Source organism: Alligator sinensis, unplaced genomic scaffold (genome assembly GCF_000455745.1).
Source record: "Alligator sinensis unplaced genomic scaffold, ASM45574v1 scaffold140_1, whole genome shotgun sequence".
NCBI classification, from domain to species: domain Eukaryota; kingdom Metazoa; phylum Chordata; order Crocodylia; family Alligatoridae; genus Alligator; species Alligator sinensis.
Genome location: NW_005841836.1, coordinates 2430324 through 2448684, shown reverse-complemented (window position 1 = coordinate 2448684; position 18361 = coordinate 2430324). Strand labels below are relative to the sequence as shown.

Sequence of the window (18361 nt, the reverse complement as noted above, 5' to 3'; positions counted from 1 at the left end):
AGGGTAAGGTGCCCTCCTATTTCCATTCTAGTGTCTTCCCCAGGCAGCATCCGAGTCTTGTGCCCCTCTTGTCCACCCATTATTACTCTACTGCTTACATGTAATCATTGGGCATATGGAGAAAGAGATACATAAGTTCCTTATCAAGTACCCTTTCCCATTAGAAGGAAAGGGAACTTTGTATAGCAGTTCTCTTTTTTCCCCCTTTATGGTTTAACAGAGAACAAAAGTGATTTTTCACGGGGAGAAATTATTATTGGAAGATAATGCAGTCTAGGCAAAGCCATCAATCTAGGCATTACAGTAGTGCATTTTCCCAAGCCAGCCTTGAACCACTATAATTATATAATTAATCCCAAGCAAAACCATCTAAAAAATGGTTTATATGACCCTTATCTTCAGCTGCAGGTAAAATGCATTTAGGGGAACGAGCAAATGTGGTCAGCAACCTTGGGGGCTGACCAACCAAATTTAGAACTGCTCTAAATGAAACCAGGCTGGCACAACCCTAAGAGGTCATTGTAGCAAGCAGAGATTACCAGAATGCAGAAGTGATTATACCAGAGGTCAGCAACACCACCACCCCCACCCCCAGCATGCATGCCAGAGCATGGCACACGAAGGTCTTTTAGTTGGCATGCATGCCTCAGGGCAGATGGCAGGGAAGGGGCTGGGGCTGCGCTCCCACAGCAAGAATCAGGCCCCTTGTGGCTCCCTCACCCCCTGGCACGCCAACATCTTCCAAGTAGAGGTTGGTGGGGGCGGGGGTTGGCATAAGGGTTGAAGTATCTTTGGCATTCTCCCCAAAGCATTGCTGACCCCTGGATGAGACCATAACCCTCTTGTTCTGCTCAGTCCCCTTGCAGCTCTGCATAGCAAGCCCTTCCTTAACCAATTAAGATGGTTCTATAACTATTTTGACCTGCTTAACAAGATGTGGTCTGAGTAGAACCAAGGATCAGGACATATGTGTTTACCTTCTACTAAGTTATACTCTGATTATTACTTATAAAATGATGACCTGCAGTAAATATTTAACTATGATTAATATTAAGTAGAAGTATAACTTTCACAGATGCAAACTATGAGATGAATTTTCTAAAGGGCCGAGTCATCACAATTCCAATGAAAGCAGGTGCTCAGCACTTCTGAAAATCAGACACAGCTGGGTAAGTAAAATCTCTTCTCTGGTGGATGGACCTAAAATCTTCAAGGGAGTGTCCCATAACCCCAAGAAGCCCAAGAGTGCTAGCTTTTATGCCTCCAGCTCAGCTATGAGAATTATTCTAACTCATGTAGCTTTACCAACCTCCATTTTCAAAGGAAAGATTCAAATATTAAGGATTTTTAAAAGCAAAGGTATCTTTTCTTGCTTTTTTAATGGACAAGGCATTCAGCCAGTGTCTCAGGCTCAACAGGCCTGCATTAGGGCATGAAGCCAGGAGGCTCTTTATTGGCTGTAGTACTAAGAATACTCATAAGTGTAAATTACACCAGCTAAGGTCAGCAGTAACTTCCCCTCCCTAAATTGTCTCCAGATCTGTTGGTTTAGAGGGTAGCAGAAAGAAGAATGCAAGCCTTTTGCTAAATCCACCATCTTTCATCTCAACAATGCTTCCTACCTCCTCACTTTGGCCATCAGCCATCACAAATTCCGATCTGCACGTTTCAGAGGATGTTGATGTGCCAGCAGACAAACCACTAAGTCTTCAGGTTGCCACTAGCCACCTTAAACATACAGTTCAGTCCTAGTTTCAGATCACAGCCTGCAGTTGGCAAAATCAGACCCAACTTGTCACTGGGGAGATGCAGTTAGTTATACTGTAAGATGTTAATAGTATCCATCGACGACTCCTTTTTTTTTTCTCTAGAGCTCAGCCATAAGCCTAGTTAACATTGATGGACGTGCTAAGTGGTGGATTCTTCATTCATGCTAAATAGAAGTAGTAATTTAATATTCCTCTGTGCCTGTGGTTCTCAACTTCATTAGACTCAAGGCAGCAAATACTTTTAGTTTTCACTTTTTTTTTTTTTTACTACAGAAAAGTAATAGAGTGACTCTTCTGTTGCAAAGAACTGAGAAAGACCCTAACAGGTCAGAATGCTTTTGACATCTTGGATTCCTATCTGAAATCTCTATGTTTATCTTGTGAATCATGTTTGCACACCTAACAGTGCTAATATTTTGTGGCATGCCATGACATCCTTGAAAGGATCTCAAGGCACCTTGGGGTGTTGCAGCAGCACCCTGGTTGAGAATCACTATGTAAGGAGAGATGGAAACAAGAGGAGCCACTGCCCCAGTCAGCAGAAGGTTAAAGAAGCAATTGTAAAAGTGTCCATGAGAGAAAGCAGAGAGAGAGAGAACATCTTGAGGCACAGAACTGACACAGAAATTGTGATTCAAGAAGCTGCCTCCAGTTTTTTTCTTTTTACTGTGCTGAAGGACACCAAACTTTGGACACATACTCTTGGGGGGCTGACCTTCTATATCCTAAGACAATACAGGTGCCTACCACCTAAGGAGGAAGGAGCAGGGAGCACAACCAGGGCAACAGCCTGGGAGAGGGGTGCAAAAATAACAGCTGCCACCACTGTGGGCTGGCCACACCACTGCCACTAGCAGCTGAGAGCTGCCCCTGCTCTGTGCATGGCCACTGCTCAGGGTCCTGAGCTTCCCTGTTATGTTTCTGCCTGTGAGTGTGGCAGGATAAGTAATCAACAGAAGCTGGGTTTCCTCTGGTCCCACCTTGCAGACACACAGCTAAAGAAGGCCACAGCCACTTCTTTACCTAAATATAGGCTGACCATAAGAATATCCCAGAAATCTGAGCCGTGGGAAATTCTGGACACTGCCCCCTTCCCTCCCCTGCCCCCCCTCCCTGCAATTCAATGGAGGTGGGGCTGTGTGCCAGGCAGGCAGGCCTGCAAGGCACTCCATGCCTCACTGACTCCCAGCCAAACTGTGCCACACACCCCTACATTTCTGGATGCCCATTATTCCTAACAGCCAGCTCTCTCTGTCCTCTGAAATCCAGGACTGTCCCAGCTAAAACAGGAAATATGCTCACCCTACCTAAATAGAGCAGGGAAAAGGAGTTGAAATGGAAGTAGGTCAGTGGCAAGTTCAGAGACAGACTCTAGGGGTCCTGTCTCCCCATCCTATACACTGCACCATGCCAGTTCTCTTTGCTTTGGGTTTGCCAGGTATGTACATCTGTGTATAAAGTTTCCAGTGTTGCCAATCCCCCCTTCCTGCAGCCTTCCATGTATTTATTTTTAAGCTGAAGGTCTGGAGGATCAGAGCTATTATCTTATAAATCTTGTGAAATGACTTTTTAATTGTGGGTATGAGAAGTGCCCCTCTGACATCACCAAGCATCAGAATCCCACATGTGTCTGCTGGACAGACCCAGAATAAACAGGGCAGGGATCTTTCCTATTTCTCTTCCCAGGAAAAAAATCATTAGCTTTATTTGGTGTTATGTTTTGTTTGGACTGTTATATCTGAGAAGGGCTCACTTTATTCATGCTTCAAAGGCATTTATGTCATCCTCCATAGCCAAAGTAGATCCCATAACCCAGTTAGTAGTCTAGGTTAGCCTTAAACCTATAAACATTGCAGGGAACTAAGTGCAGTCATTAGCAACCAACCACTAGGTGGTTTGACTAGCTTAAAACATATTTAAAAACATGAAGCCAAATCCTTCCACAGTGCAACAAATGACACAAATTAGTAGAACTTTCCCTGATTTAAAGTGCACCTTTTCGTGTCTCTACTCAACTGCAAGACTTGCAAAGATCTCCCAGGTTCAACAGTCAACCATACAGTCATATTGTGTCTCAGTCCTTCCTTGTTGTTGTAGTGCCTTATGCTTTAAAGTAGCCACAAGATCATGGAACTGCCATGCTCAGCTATGAATGGACACCCAGTAAGACACAATGACTTCTTCAAAGAGCTTGTAATCGAATAGGCCAGACAAAAAGATCTAAGGTCTCCCCACCCCTAGCACAGTGAAGGCCATTTTATGAAGCCAAAGGCACATGAGAGAGTGACATGGCTAGCATCATATCCAGTTGCTTTTGACTCCCTTGGCTTGAATGACCAGGTGCCCACTCACAGCTGGGGGCAGCCTTTATTATGGGTACAGAGAAGAGTCCAAACTCACACCTCTTGAGAAACAGCAAGATGCCTTTACCATTTTGCCCTTGTCCTCCTTCAGTAGAGAGGACAAAGGAACTAGTGGTTTACATATGGGAAATCAAGGCACAGAGAAACTGGGGGTAGGTCTGACTTGTGATGGTTGAGCGCTCAATCACACCACTGAGGAAATAAGCCCACTCTTGCTCCCATTCCAGTGGAAACCCACGTCCTGAATTCAGTGCCAGGAGCATTTCTAGAGTGTCTGAAACACCTAATTTTAAAAGCTGGCATGAGCCAAGCTGAAGTGGGTGGGAGGGGGTTATTTCCTCAGTGGTATGACTGATAAGTCCACTAGCACAGTGCAGACACAGCCTGAGTGACCAGCCCAGGCACACTAGACATAAGGGGCACAGCTGATTATGGAACCTGGATCTTCTCAATTCCAACCCAGTGCTTTTAAGAGCAATCTTAGTGAGGGAAAGCCACCTCTTTTAAAGAGATCATCCAAAGCAAGCAGTTCCTCACAGCAAACTCCCTCCAGAGCCACACATGAAAGGGTGAGATATTTGAGGCTCAAACGGATTTGGAAGAGAACTGTACAGCAAGAAGCTGACAGTGCTTAACCAGTCCTCAGTTCAAGGCTGAGGCCAGCAGGCTCCAGGAAGGAACCCAAATGCCATGTACGGATTGTAGTCACTTTTTATTATGGCTTGTTATTATAAAAATATATCATAAAATGTTGCATATTTGTCCATTTACACTCTGAGTGGAGACATTAAAAACTTTCAGGGAGAGAAGGGGGAAAATGCTTCAGAGCACAGCCATCTGGGTCAAGGCTTTGTAGACACCCAATGATCCCTCTCTAGAGGAAAGGCACTTGGAAGTGTAAGAGTGAAGTTGGAGACACTGCAAGCCATGAACGATGATGGGAAATGTAGTGAAAAATCTGTGGCTGGGATACATCCAGAGGTTGTCTGAAGTGACAGGAAAGAAGGAAAGAGAAAGAGAAAGAAAAAAGGGGAAAATCCTTTCCAACTGGATCGAGGAAATGTCTCACTCAAGGCATGATGTGAATGAAAGTCCAGATCACATTCACATGTGCATTAATTTGCCATGAAAGAATGTCCTCTCTTCTCACTGCCTGGGTCTGTTTCAAACACCGCCTTTTCCTCTCCAAAGGCACCTTTTCCAATACAGTCATGCTCCTGGGTTCGGTTACATTTTTGGAGTTGCAGGTGTGTGCTCCACATCTCTCTTTCTCACTCTTGGCTCAAGTCCCAGGAGCTCTAGGAAGATGAGGCTGGGATAGAAAGTCCATGTATATTACTGAGTGTGTCTTGAGCTTTGCCAACAGGACTAGTAGGTTTCCTGTCTGCAGCTGCAAGGGGAAAAGAAAAAGAGAGAAGTAGGTAGACATAGTCCTTAACGCATGGAGTGTAGCCTTGAATTTGCTTCAGCAGAAAACATTAGACTAGAATCATATTGGTTTTGCTTTATACCACTTGGAACGTGTTTATGAAAATGATGCCGGGAAAATCCACCAGCTCAGTTTTACATCCACACACATTTACCAGTGACTGAAAACAAAATCCCTCTAAAACCCTTTCAAAGGGGGACAGTTTTCTGCCTCGACACGAAGAGAAGCCCCCTCCTTCAACCCCTACTAGAATAAACAAGGTCATTTGGAATCACCAGAACCTGATCTGACCTTCCAGGTCCTTGCTCTCTGAAAGGAGGAGGGAGACCATTTTCCAAAAGGAAAGTCAGAAAGGATGGCTGAGTGCATTAATTAGTGCATTCCCCAAGGAATGGGAGCAGGCAAATCATTGGGCACTTCATATGCCCTGCAGCTGCTGTGGCCTAGTCCCAATGCATGTCTGTAAATGTCTGCTTGGGACTTCATGCGACAAAAAACAAAACCTGGCTTGCCTCTCCTGCACTGGCCAAGCCCTGGTGCAGCACCAAGAGGCTGGGAAGGGCACCTCATGGTGTGGAAGACAACAAATGCATAACTAACCAGGGGCCACATCTGCCACCTAGAAAGACACATTTAAGGCCTGATCTCCAGTGAGTTCTTGTCCTCTTCCAATGGAGAATAATAGTACAGAACAAGTGCAAGGTGCTATTGGGGGCCAGGGTAATGTAGAGCGAGGGTAGCTCCTATGACATGGGTGCCACAAGTGGCACAGGCAGCTTCTACATGTGACATGTGGCAGATGATAGCAGACAGCACTGCGACACACTGGGCAGGAAGCCAAGCAGCCAACTGGGCAGGGAGCAGAAAGCAGAACAGTAGACCTGGCTGTGAACACAGGGGCAAGGAGCAGAAAGCAGAGCCATAAACATGGTGGAGAGTAGGAAGTGGAGTAGCAGACTGAGCAGAGGACACAGGGGAGGGAGCAGAAAGCAGAGCAGTAGACTGGGCAGGAAGCACAAGGCAGGGAGCAGAAAGCAGAGCAGCACACCGGGCAGGGGAAGGGATCGGAGCAGCACTCGTGGAGGGCACGGGGCATGAATAAAAGTTTGGCTCCTACCGAGCCAGGGCAAGGGGCTGCTTGGGGCTCCCTGGAGCTGCTGTCTGGGAAAAGGGGCCTGGCCGGGCCAGGGCCGGGAGTGCGGAGCCGGCCCCGGGCCCCCTCCGCGCTGGGCATGGGGCGGGGTGGGCTGGTCCCAGCTCACCCGCACCTGCTATCCCGGAGCCCGGGACCTCGTCCCCCGGTCCTGGCAGCCCGCGCAGCGCGGCTGGAAAGGCTCGAGCTCCTCGCAGCGCCAAGGCCCCCTCCCTGCCCGGCCCCGGCCCCGGCCCCGGCCCCGGCGAGGCCGCGGGGTGCCGGCGGAGGGGGCCCGGGCAGACACACAGCGGGAAGGCTGCAGGCAAGCGCCCCGCGCCGGCACCCCTTTCTCAAAAGCTTTTCCCCACCCTCCGGCGGGCAGCACGAGAGGGAAGGGAAGGGAAGGGAAGGGAAGGGAGGCACCCGGGGGGAACACGGGGTCGCGCTCTGCTCCATTTGGGCGCAGGCGCTGGGGAGGGGGCGATGTGGAACAGCAGGCATTAGCCAAATACCAAGGAGGCGAGCTCGGGGTCACTAAGTACATTTCGTCATCTAATGGATTTGGGGGTCGTGACTCGTGTGTTAGTATCCACCCCATTGCTCACTGGGATCCTTCACAGGGTCACAGGTAGAGATTTTCTAAGGCAAAGGTAATTATGCATTTTAATACACTGCACCATTATATATATATATATATATATATATATATATATACACACTCATACACGCATATGTATAGATGTATATGTATATTCATACACACGCACGCATGCACGCATACAACATACATGCATATGTGTGTATATATCTATACATAGGTATGTCTGTAAGTACACACACATATATGAATATGTGTGTATACATCTATATATATGTATGTCTGTAGATACACACACATATATCAATGTGTATAAACATCTATACATATGTATGTATGTGTATACACACATATATGAATGTGTGTATACATCTATACAGATGTATGTGTGTAAGCACCTATACATGTGTATATGTGTATATACACACATATATGAATGTGTGTGTGCATCTATACGTATATGTCTATATTCACACACAGATATGAATATGTGTGTATACATCTATACATATGTATGTGTGTATATACACATCCGTGTGTGTGTATATACACATCCATATGTATAGATTATATACACATATATCTGTATGTGTATATAGACATATGTATAGATGTATACACACATATTCATATTCATGTGTGTGTAAACATCTGTACATGTGTATATGTGTATATACACACACATATGAATATGTGTATACATCTATACATGTATATGTCTATATACACACACAGATATGAATATGTGTGTATACATCTATACATACGTACCACTATGCATGTATTAAAGACACATTCTACATTATATATGTATATACATATACATGCTAAACTATACGCACACATATTACTCGCATACATATGTTGTATAATATATACATGTTCACACACATATATACAAATATGTGTTGATATAGTATATAAATAGATATACTATATATGCACACATATTCGTGTGTGTATGAATTTGAACATCATAAATATAGCGTAATGGCCAGAACTCGACCAAATCTAAATGCTGATTTCAAAGGAACAGACACGTCACGAACGTATACATATATATACGCAGACGTGTGTGTATTTTCTTGTGCCGTTTTAAAAGCCGCTCTTTTTGCAAGGAGTAGATTAACTTCTAAAAATCATTCTCAGACCTAGACCTTTGCTGCGAAACGCCATCCCGTTAAGAATACATTGGAGGCTGGCTATTTTTAGTTTCCACCAGCCAGATTTCAGTGTAAATTGTCTGGAAAAATTCATGTGCTCTACCAGTTTATGAAATAAAACGATCCTAAAACAGCCTGGATATGTGACCGCGAAATTGTCAACAATGGGAAGGAAAGTCCAAATCGTACATCTGATGATAATAGTGTTTCGTTAAGTTTCCATTCTCTCTATGCTGGATTTAACAGCTTGAGATCAGGGTGACGTGTAGATACGGCATGGGGAATATGACCTACATAAATCCAGCCATAACGATAAGAATTCAGTCAAACACAAATGGGTCTTTTAAAAGTAGCAGAAACTGATTCGGGAATAACACGCGTGTTTATGGTCTCCAAAGAAAAGGTTCAAAATATATTAGTGATTTTTTTCCCGAAATTGCTGAGTGCATTGTTCCCCCTCCCTCCCCCGCCCCACACACATCTCCCCCACCCACTCCCCTAATCTCCCCCTCCAGCACTGCCGCGGGTTACTGTGCAGAACGTCTGTCCACAAATGAATTTGGGTGCCCTGTTTTTTTTTTAATTGCCACTTGGTTTTGCTGTGAGTCTACCGACAGTGATTTCAGGTGGGTGCGACCACACCAGTGGCACAGAAAAAGTCAAAATAATTCCTTTTGTGGCCACCAATTTGGGAATAGGGGCGCTTTAAGAGATTGAGACCCACTCTGGGGAGGAGGGAGTTTTATTTAATGATTGGCAGTTTAATGATTGTGGGAGCAGGGAATGTCAGTATGTCTGCTCCTGTTTATTATACACGACAGTCGCCTTAGAGACTCGTTATTATCCGTTAAAATAACTTCTACGCGCTCTGGTATCTTACTTGAACCTATTGTTACAATGCTGTTTTCTGTTCCCAGTCCTGCGGTGCCCAAATAATGCCGATTTTTTAACCAAAATTGGGTTATTTTCGATCAGCCCCACCCTGCAGTTTTATAAAGCATAGATCTTGCATGTATGTGGTATATTAGAACCAGAAAACTAGTCTGAATAGGATGGAAAGATTTTTTTTTTAATGAGTTCGTAGAAGATGCTATCTATAAGCTTTCTACATTGACAACTTTAGGGATAAACTGTTCCAAAATGCCTAAGTAATATAGGCGTCTAAACCCCCTTTAGAATTCAGTTATATTTTGACTCCTAAATCACTTGAGGATTAGGAGGAAATTATACAGCCTAATTTATCAAAGGAAATGAAAAGCATGCACTGATCGATGTAGAGATAGCCCTATATGGGTAGCTCATCTTTCCTTAGTCTAGGACTACTAATTTTCACCAATTATCATACACAATAACTCACTAGCGGTAATGGCGCTGCAACTCCTAGCAGAGTTTAGCTGCATAGACACTCTAAAAGTATAATAAAGCAATCCTACATAAATTAGCTAGTAAGTAGGAAATCAATTGCAAATGTGAAAAATATTATACAACCCCCCTCCCTCCCCACAAACAGTTATATCCAAAACAGATGAGTTATCACTTTTTAAATGAAACCATCTATCAAATCTAAAAAGCCTCCATAAATGAATGAACGTGATTAATATGAGGAAAATGTAAAAAAGTTTAAATGAATATGTACTACAGTGCATATATATCGAGTACACACACACTAGAGTCTGAAGAACCTGTTCAAATGAGAAACATGTGATTCTCTTATTATACCCTTATGGCATCTTCTACCCATTCCCCGAGGGAAGCAAAATATAACCGAAGTAAAAGATTTATAACGTGAATCGTTTTTATTTAAGGAGAGTCTCCAGTCAAATACGTTTATTTTATATTACGATTACTAACAATGACTGTCTCTATTGCTCAACTTCTGTCCCTTCTCTGTATTTATCGTAAGATAATGAATATCCCTGGATAATTTCTTTGCCCTCCGGTTCTACACAATATTCGCTGTGGACATAGGAAGCTTCCTCTAAGAAAGAGACCTTTGTCTTAAAGAATTAAAAGCTGAATGTTTGCTCTAGGTCTTTCTGCTTCCTCGGAGATTTCCATCTCGCCCGCTTGAAAATTAAGAGGGGGGAAAGATCTGATTTCCAGTCTGAGATAGTGATGTTTTTCCTGCTCTCAAGTCCGAAATCTGTTGGGTTGGAGAGGTTCCACCATTCGGACACAGGCACTGGACACGGCCACTTTCGGGAATTATTTTAGATGATTGGGAAAAAAAAAATTTTTTTTTAAGAAATCCTCTTTTTATAATCTCCTTAATGCATTTGAATGTTTTCAACCGAGTGTAGCAGTGGCCGAACGGGAAGGGACACGCGCTACTAGCAACTCGTGTGTCATGACTTTTAAAAGAGATTAGTAAATGCGGAGCTAAAGTGCTTCATCGGGTAGGGAATTCGGCTCCATCTGATCCAGCAGCTAACCCTTCCTGCATGGCTTTAGGTCTCTAGCAAGTGCGGGGTGCAGTTCTGGAGGCCCACCTGCGGGCTCGGGGTTTGTGCTAGCAACAGGCATAACACCTCGGGCATCTTCCTTAGCGGGGACACACGGGGCGGGGGAGATGCCCTTTGCCTTGCCTGCTCCCCGGGCTCTTTTCCCCCTCGGACACTAGCCCTGATGCGGACAAGCCAGATGCCACGCAAGGTGGTGGAAAGCTAGCCCGGGAGCTTCCAAACCGGCTAGGTCAGGTCGCCAAGAGACAGAAGATGCCCAGATACCTTCCACCTGGACACACGGCCACCTGCAAGGTGTGAGTAGAGGGGGACAAGTTTTGTCCGGGAATGCAGAATTAGCCCAATATCATTTCTGCGTCTACTTCTACATTTACATCTGTTTGATGCAAACACTCCAACTACATCCACTTAGCAATATGTGACCGATGCCTTAGCTATTTTGTGATTATCTTTACTCTCAAGTCGTATGGATGCTGCGGATGTTCTAAAAGCTTTGCAAAGCGCCGAACAGATGTTTTTAAAAATAGTAATGTAATCGAATATGTGCATGATATATATATATATATGTTTTATACTATTCATAATATAATGTAGGTATACATTCTTCTCTACCACAGACTGCAGTTATTTATAAAATTAAAAGGCGTGTATATACGTTTATACATTACTTACATATACACCTGCTACGTGTATTTATCTTGAATAGGCAGCTATATATCCACGGATCTTTACATCCATTCATATATGGATTTAGATATTTATTCTACCTAAATAGATACGCATGTGAATATATATAATTTATACAATTGTAAGTAAAATTTAGGTAAATGGAGAGCTAGAGAGAGAGAGAGATTGAAAGGAAAGACAAGCTATATCCCATGTCCCATGTCTATGTTCTGTCTCAAATGACGAGTTATATGGACCAGAACATACCGATTCCTTACAGCTTGCTCTGAGCTTCATTTGTTCTACAGCCGCTTCACTATCTATCTATGGGAGCTGAAGTCTGTTCCCATGAATATGATATATTCACGCTCTATAATGATCTATAATGATCTATATAGATCATTATAGATCATTATATATAACAATAATATTAGTAGCACTGTTCGAAATAGCTGTAATGTAGTATAGAAAACAGGTATAAGCATATATCTAGATCTATCTGCCTATCTATGGAGATTTCTATCTCTAGATATCGTTATTTATATAATGTGTGCGTGTGTGTATATACGCATGCTTTTCTGTTTAGATGTGTGTCCACATCTCTAGGGAGATTGTTAGATAACATAATGGTCTCTAGACGAGATATCCCGGTGTAAGCGTGTGTACAGACACCCCCGAACATGCACGCTAAACAGGTGGCTCTCCCTTGTTCTGTCGCGCTCCCCCAGTGTCCTCCCCCACTAGCCCAAGGGCCGGGAGCCCAGGAAACCTTCTCCTTGGCAGGGGACCCGCGGCCCCTTCTCCGCTAGGGGCGCCCCTTACCTTCTCTGCCGGGGTGCTTGAAAGCCATGGCGGTGGCCAGATCCCCGCCGTGCACCGTCACTCCAGGCCCGTGATGGGCCAAGGGGTTGCTCTGTGTCTGCCAGTGGTGGCCTGGAGTGATGTAACCTCCTCCAGGTCCGCCGTAGACTCCGTGCTGGTTGGAAGAAGGGTAGGCGCAGGCCGGGAGAAAGCTGCCCATGGTGGAGAGCCCGGGGGTCGGCTGTGGACACGGGTGGGGGAGACAGATACGTTGTTATGGACAGTGTACGACCCGGGTCGTAATCCTCGCTTAAGTCACTAGGGGGAGCCAGGGCTGAAAGGAGATCTTAGGGTACCCGAGGTGCCTGTCCCTACCTCCGGGCACGATATACACGTACACATGAATATTCCTATACACTTACACACATACACATACACATGCATATGCATATTCCTACACACTTACACATACAACATACACATGCCTATTGCTATACGCTTACACACATACACATGCATATGCACATTCCTATACACTTACTTACATACACATATACATGAATATGCATATTCATATACACTTTCAAGCATACACATGCACATACGCATACACGTACATATACACATACAAGCATGCAACCCACGTGTATTGATGCCCAGGGCTCACATAACCAAAGCAATAACCGACATTCCCTATCATTTGCAGGTTCAAAATCCTTCGTGCAAAAAAGCCTGCCTTTTCTTATCATCCACAGGTGTTTATACTGCAATAAACCCCGCTGGACAATTCGATTTCTTTTGCTCAGCAAAGAGAGTGCGGGAGAAGAGAGGGAGATCGATCAAAATAATTGCAGATGGAAGGAAATAACCCCCGAACGGAGGTCGGGAAAATATTGGTATACATTAAAACTGAGGGATCGCATGCATCCGAGGGTAAGAGATGTGATCAGCGCATGCAAACGCATCTCTGAACAAGCGCACAGAGCTGAGCGCAGGTCCTGAGCTGCGGTGGGAATATTTGCAGCTAACATCGATTGTGCGAAGCGGACCTTATTAGGTGTGCATAAGTGCACACCAGCAGATGCGGCTGGCCTGAATGCATCGGTTTTAGTTACACAACGATATTCCCACACCCCTTTCCCGCTCTGTTGGCACCTGTATGTGCCGGGACATGAGACCTCCGCCTGATACGGGTTTAAACAAAAAAATGTCTTCATCGTGGTTCAGAATCAGACCACCAAAGTAAGTACACGTCCTTTCAACTCCGTAAAGCGCCTTCACTGCATCAATTTCATCTGCCCCACGAGTTTCGCAGCCCCGGCTCAGAGTCCGGTTGCATCTGTCCACGTGTGGACACACCGCAACTGCACATATATTTCTCCCCCCTTTCATGAGAAATGCTGTTCTAGCAGGGAACCCACACGCGCACACAAACACGGGGGGATTTTCTCCACACCTGATCCTCCAAGCTACTTTTCCCCTTCTCGCTTCCCTAGGGCCTGGCTAAAATCTCCCAGTCCAGTCCCCTCCCCTCTCCCCCAACTGCAAATGCCTAGAGAGAAGGAGTTACCTGCGGGTACTTGATGTCCGCATCCATGGCAGCTTTTTCCAGCCCATTGACGCCCTGCGCAGAAGGGAAGGCAGTTCTGTTCACACCGGGCCAGTCTTCCATTTTGGGTGGGTAGGCAGATCCCTCTGTCCCAGCCAGAGCCCCTGGGGTGGAAACAGATCGCTGGACTCATTAGCAGATGCACTCAGGCCCAGCCTGGCTCGTGGCTGGTTTATCCCGTGCCCAGGGCTACAGAACGGAGGGTTGGGAGGCGATTCAGAAAACCAGAGGAGGGCCCGATCCTGTGCCAAGAAGAAGCCAGCAGAGAGGGTTCGGGTTGTTTTTTGTTTTTGTTTTTACTACCTGGGCCCAGGGCTTGTTTCGCTTTCGTTAGGAAACTGCCCAAAAGCCGTAGGTGGCAGATGGATCACTCAGCACCTCCCTGCAGTCTAGGGGGGAAACATCTCCCTGCCCCGGGGGTCACTTAAAGGGGGTTTACTGGTTACCGCTTGGACCGCGAATTGATATCAATGCTGCGTGGCGAATCGTTTGGACAAGCGCCTCGTCTTTAATGTGCAAGCGGTGATTTATAGAGAAGGACAAGGCTGGGTTTCTTTCTCACGGAGCGGTTATTACTCAGCCGAGCGGCTGAAAACCCGATCCGGGAGGGGATCCTTTCAGGATAAGACTGCTTCCCCGCTCCCCGATCCGGAGCGACTGCACCTCGCTGAGCTGTGTCGCCCTGCCCAGACTTGAGCTGGGGCGTGGGGGAGGGAGATCTCCCATCGCGGTGTAGAAAAAAGCAGACTTGGGGGGGACCAGACTCCAATGAGAAGTCTGATGGTCTAAATTATGAGCAGCTTTGCCTGACTCTCAGCTAAAACACACACTCCCGCGCTGTCATCGCATCGCTCTCTTCTTTTTTGCCTTTCCACTGCCCTGAGTTCTGCTAATAATGCGAGAGGCTCCGGTTCCCCGCCTGGCCAGGGAGATTTCCTCAAGTGACAGCGGGATTTTACACATCCAGCACGGCGGGGAGACAAACTCTTGCGCTGGATTTAACCGGAGGTTTTTGTGCACGGGAAAAAGGGCATTCCTCAGCTCCAGCTATAACACGGACAAGAGAAACCGGTGACCTTGCACTGAAGCGGGGTTTAGGTTAATCAAATCAAAGAAGGGGAAGATAGCCTAAAAAATACAGAATTGCTTGTAATTTGTAGGAGTGAAGGAGGGAACTGCCTGACATTTTTAACAAGGAGAATCCTGCCACGAGCTGAGGTTGGACGAGGTGATCCCCTGAGGGCCCTGCTAGCCCAATTTCCTGTGCTTCTGTAATATCCACATGAATTGTTTCTTCTTTACTAAGAGCACGTCTGTGCTAGTGTAGCAATCCCGGCCCAGGCACTACAGACTTTGTCCGTGGAGCCGGCACCCACCGAGGAGCCTGGGTGCAAGGGGAATTTCTCAAAGGAAAAAAAAAATCAAGGCTCCAGCTGTTTAGAGCTGGCAAAAGGGATCGGGAACGTGAATTCGCTGGCCTTGGATTCTTTTATTCCATAGATAGGTACATAGGAATGAGAGACGTGGAGAGATACGCAGAAATACGTAGATAGATGGATAGCTAGATTTCTTTGCGGGGAAAATGCAGGGCTCCGAATGTGTGCACTTGGCAATCTATCATCCCCGCGAAAATATTTTCCACATTTTTCATAAAAAGTTCAAGATGTCTGCGCTCTTACTAGAACTGCCCCCATTAGACCCTGCCTATAAGTCCCTGGGTTCGGGATAAAAACAAACAAACAAAACAAAAAACTCAAAAAAACAGAGGGCCCATGGGCATGGATTTTTTTTTTTTTTTTTTTTTTTGCCAAAGCGAACGAGCTAGACATCTTTTCTATATCGTATCTCGATGATCTCACTCACACACACACACACACACACACACACACACACACACACACACACACCAGGCTGCTGATTTTTGGATATATAAAAATGTGTGTGTATGTGTCCAAAAATCAGCAGCCTGGTTGGTTTCCTTTAGAAGCTGTGTATTGAAAATCAGGCTCCTTTAGGGGGTCTCATGTTGGACCTCCAATATACACATATATATTATGTGTGTGTGTGTGTACACACACACGCACACTATGTACGATACATATAAATTGCTATATAACAATTTATGTATCTATACAGTAATTTATATATATACAGCAACATATATATGTGTGTGTGTAAATATATGTACTGCATACATACAGCAAACATTCAGTATACATCTATAAAGTATACATATTCAGCGTGCATACAGTACATATATGTGTGCACATATATACAGCATATATACAGCATACATGCTGTATACATATATAGGCAGACAAGGTTCTTTGGGTAGATGTGAAATCTTTTATTAAACCAACTAAATAGTTGGGAAAATTGTTCTTTTCAAGCTTTCAGGCACAAACACCCTTCTTCAGACGTAAAGAGTCTGCCGGTGATATATGTATGCATATATATATCTATATATATGTATATATATATATACACACAGTATGCACACATACAGAATGCATACAGTATACATATATATTCAGCATATATACAGCATACATGCAGCACACATTTATACCTATATATACAGCATACATACAGTATACGCATATATGTGTACATATACATACAGCATACATGCAGTATACATATGTGTACACACACACACATATATATACAGTATGCGTATCTATACAGCAATATGTGTGTGTATCTATGCAGTGCGGAGGGGTGGTCCAGCCTGAGATAGTCCAGCCAAACAGTGACCCCCTTCCGCAGGCACACACAAGCCTTACCCTGCCCCTTAGAGCGGCATCCCCAGGGCAGGACCACTGACCTGTCTGCTCCATGAAGGTGCGGATCCCCAGGATGTTGGTGACGGAGTGAGCCGAGGGCCAGGACCGGGGGATGCTGACATGGGCCGCGGTGACCGGCACGCCCGGGTGGCTGCCCATCTTGGCGCCCGAGGAGGACATGGGGCTGGGGTATGGGTACTGGTAGATGTGGTTGTAGGGCAGCGCGGGCTGCGGCGGAGGCTGCTTGCTGCCCTCGTAGGGGCCGGGCTGGGAGAGGTTCCCGATCTTGTTCCGTAAAATCCTGCTGATGGAGCTGACCGAGGGCACGTTGTACTTGTCGCACACGCCGTCGGCCAGCAGTCGGTCGCGGATTTCCCAGGCGAAGATGCCCGGGTCGCCCTGCTTGTAGTCTCGGATGTGCTTGACCACGTTGGGCGTGGTGACCCGCGGCTTGCTGCCCCCGATGGCGCCGGGCAGGATGGAGCCCGTCTCGTTGTAGCGCGCCAGGATCTTGCTCACGCAGCCGTGCGAGACGCGCAGCTGCCGGCTGATGTCGCAGGGTCGGATGCCGAGCTGCGCCAGCTCCACGATGCGCAGCCGGATGGCGTTGGGCAGGGGCCTGCCGTTCACGAACACGCCGCCCAGCTGGTTCACCTCGCCGTACGTTTGCTCTGCCAGGGGCCGCGCCGGGAGGGAGAGACAGTGTTACTCGGGGGGGCGGCGGGGAAAGGATCGCTCCCGCAAAGGCTCTGCAGAAGCTTCAGGCAGGCTGGGTGGGTATGCGGCGGGGCTCTATATAGATTGGCGGCGGGCGAGGGGGTCTCGGGATAGAGAGATGAGGAATTAAAGTCCCTGCAAGACTTCTAAACAGCCCCAGGCAGGCGCACGTACGGGAGGCCTTCCTGGCACCGCGGCCGCCAGACCCACGCGTGTGCCAGGCAGCTCGCGGGCTGCCTGCTTGGCCCGCACGCACCAGGCAGCCACCAAAAGGGGGGCCTGAGCTCCCCCCCACCACATACACACACACACACACACACACACACACAGCTTCACACACACTCTCCCCCTCCCATACACACATGCACACAGCACACACACATACAGCCTCTCGCTCATACACGCACACATACACAGCCTAACACACGCGCACAAATACACACACATGCACACAGCCTCACACACACACAGCTTCACACACACACAGAGCCTCTCTCCCTCCCCTGCACACAGCCTCACACACAGCACACACAGCCTCTCACACACACACATACAGCCCCTCTCTCCCTCACGCACACACAAATGCACACAGCCTTACACACACATACAGTCTCTCTCTCACACACACGCACAGCCTCTCTCTCTGTGTATCACACACACACACACACCCCTCGATCGCCTCCTCGGCATGACTGACCCGTGCGGGCGCCCAGTGCAGAGAGCCTGCCCTCCCAGCCAGCAGACCCCAGGGACCCTGCGCCGGGCCCAGCCTGCCCTCGCGCCCCATCTGCGCCCCAGAGCCCGGCAGGGGCAGCCCCCCTCGGCGTGCCCCGGCAGCGAGAGCCCCTTACCCATGGCCGCGC

The 18361-nt window shown here is 46.7% G+C and overlaps 1 protein-coding gene across 1 annotated transcript; it reads right to left on the bottom strand.

Annotated features, from left to right (window-relative positions):
• Nucleotides 1-4857: 4857 nt before the first annotated feature.
• Nucleotides 4858-17471, bottom strand: PAX1 (paired box 1; the record flags this gene model as incomplete). Its single annotated transcript, XM_006015447.1, has 4 exons — nucleotides 4858-5522; nucleotides 12408-12627; nucleotides 13957-14099; nucleotides 16823-17471. Coding segments are annotated over 4 exons (1104 nt in total), but the record flags the coding sequence as incomplete, so codon positions are not given.
• Between the last annotated feature and the right edge of the window lie 890 nt (nucleotides 17472-18361).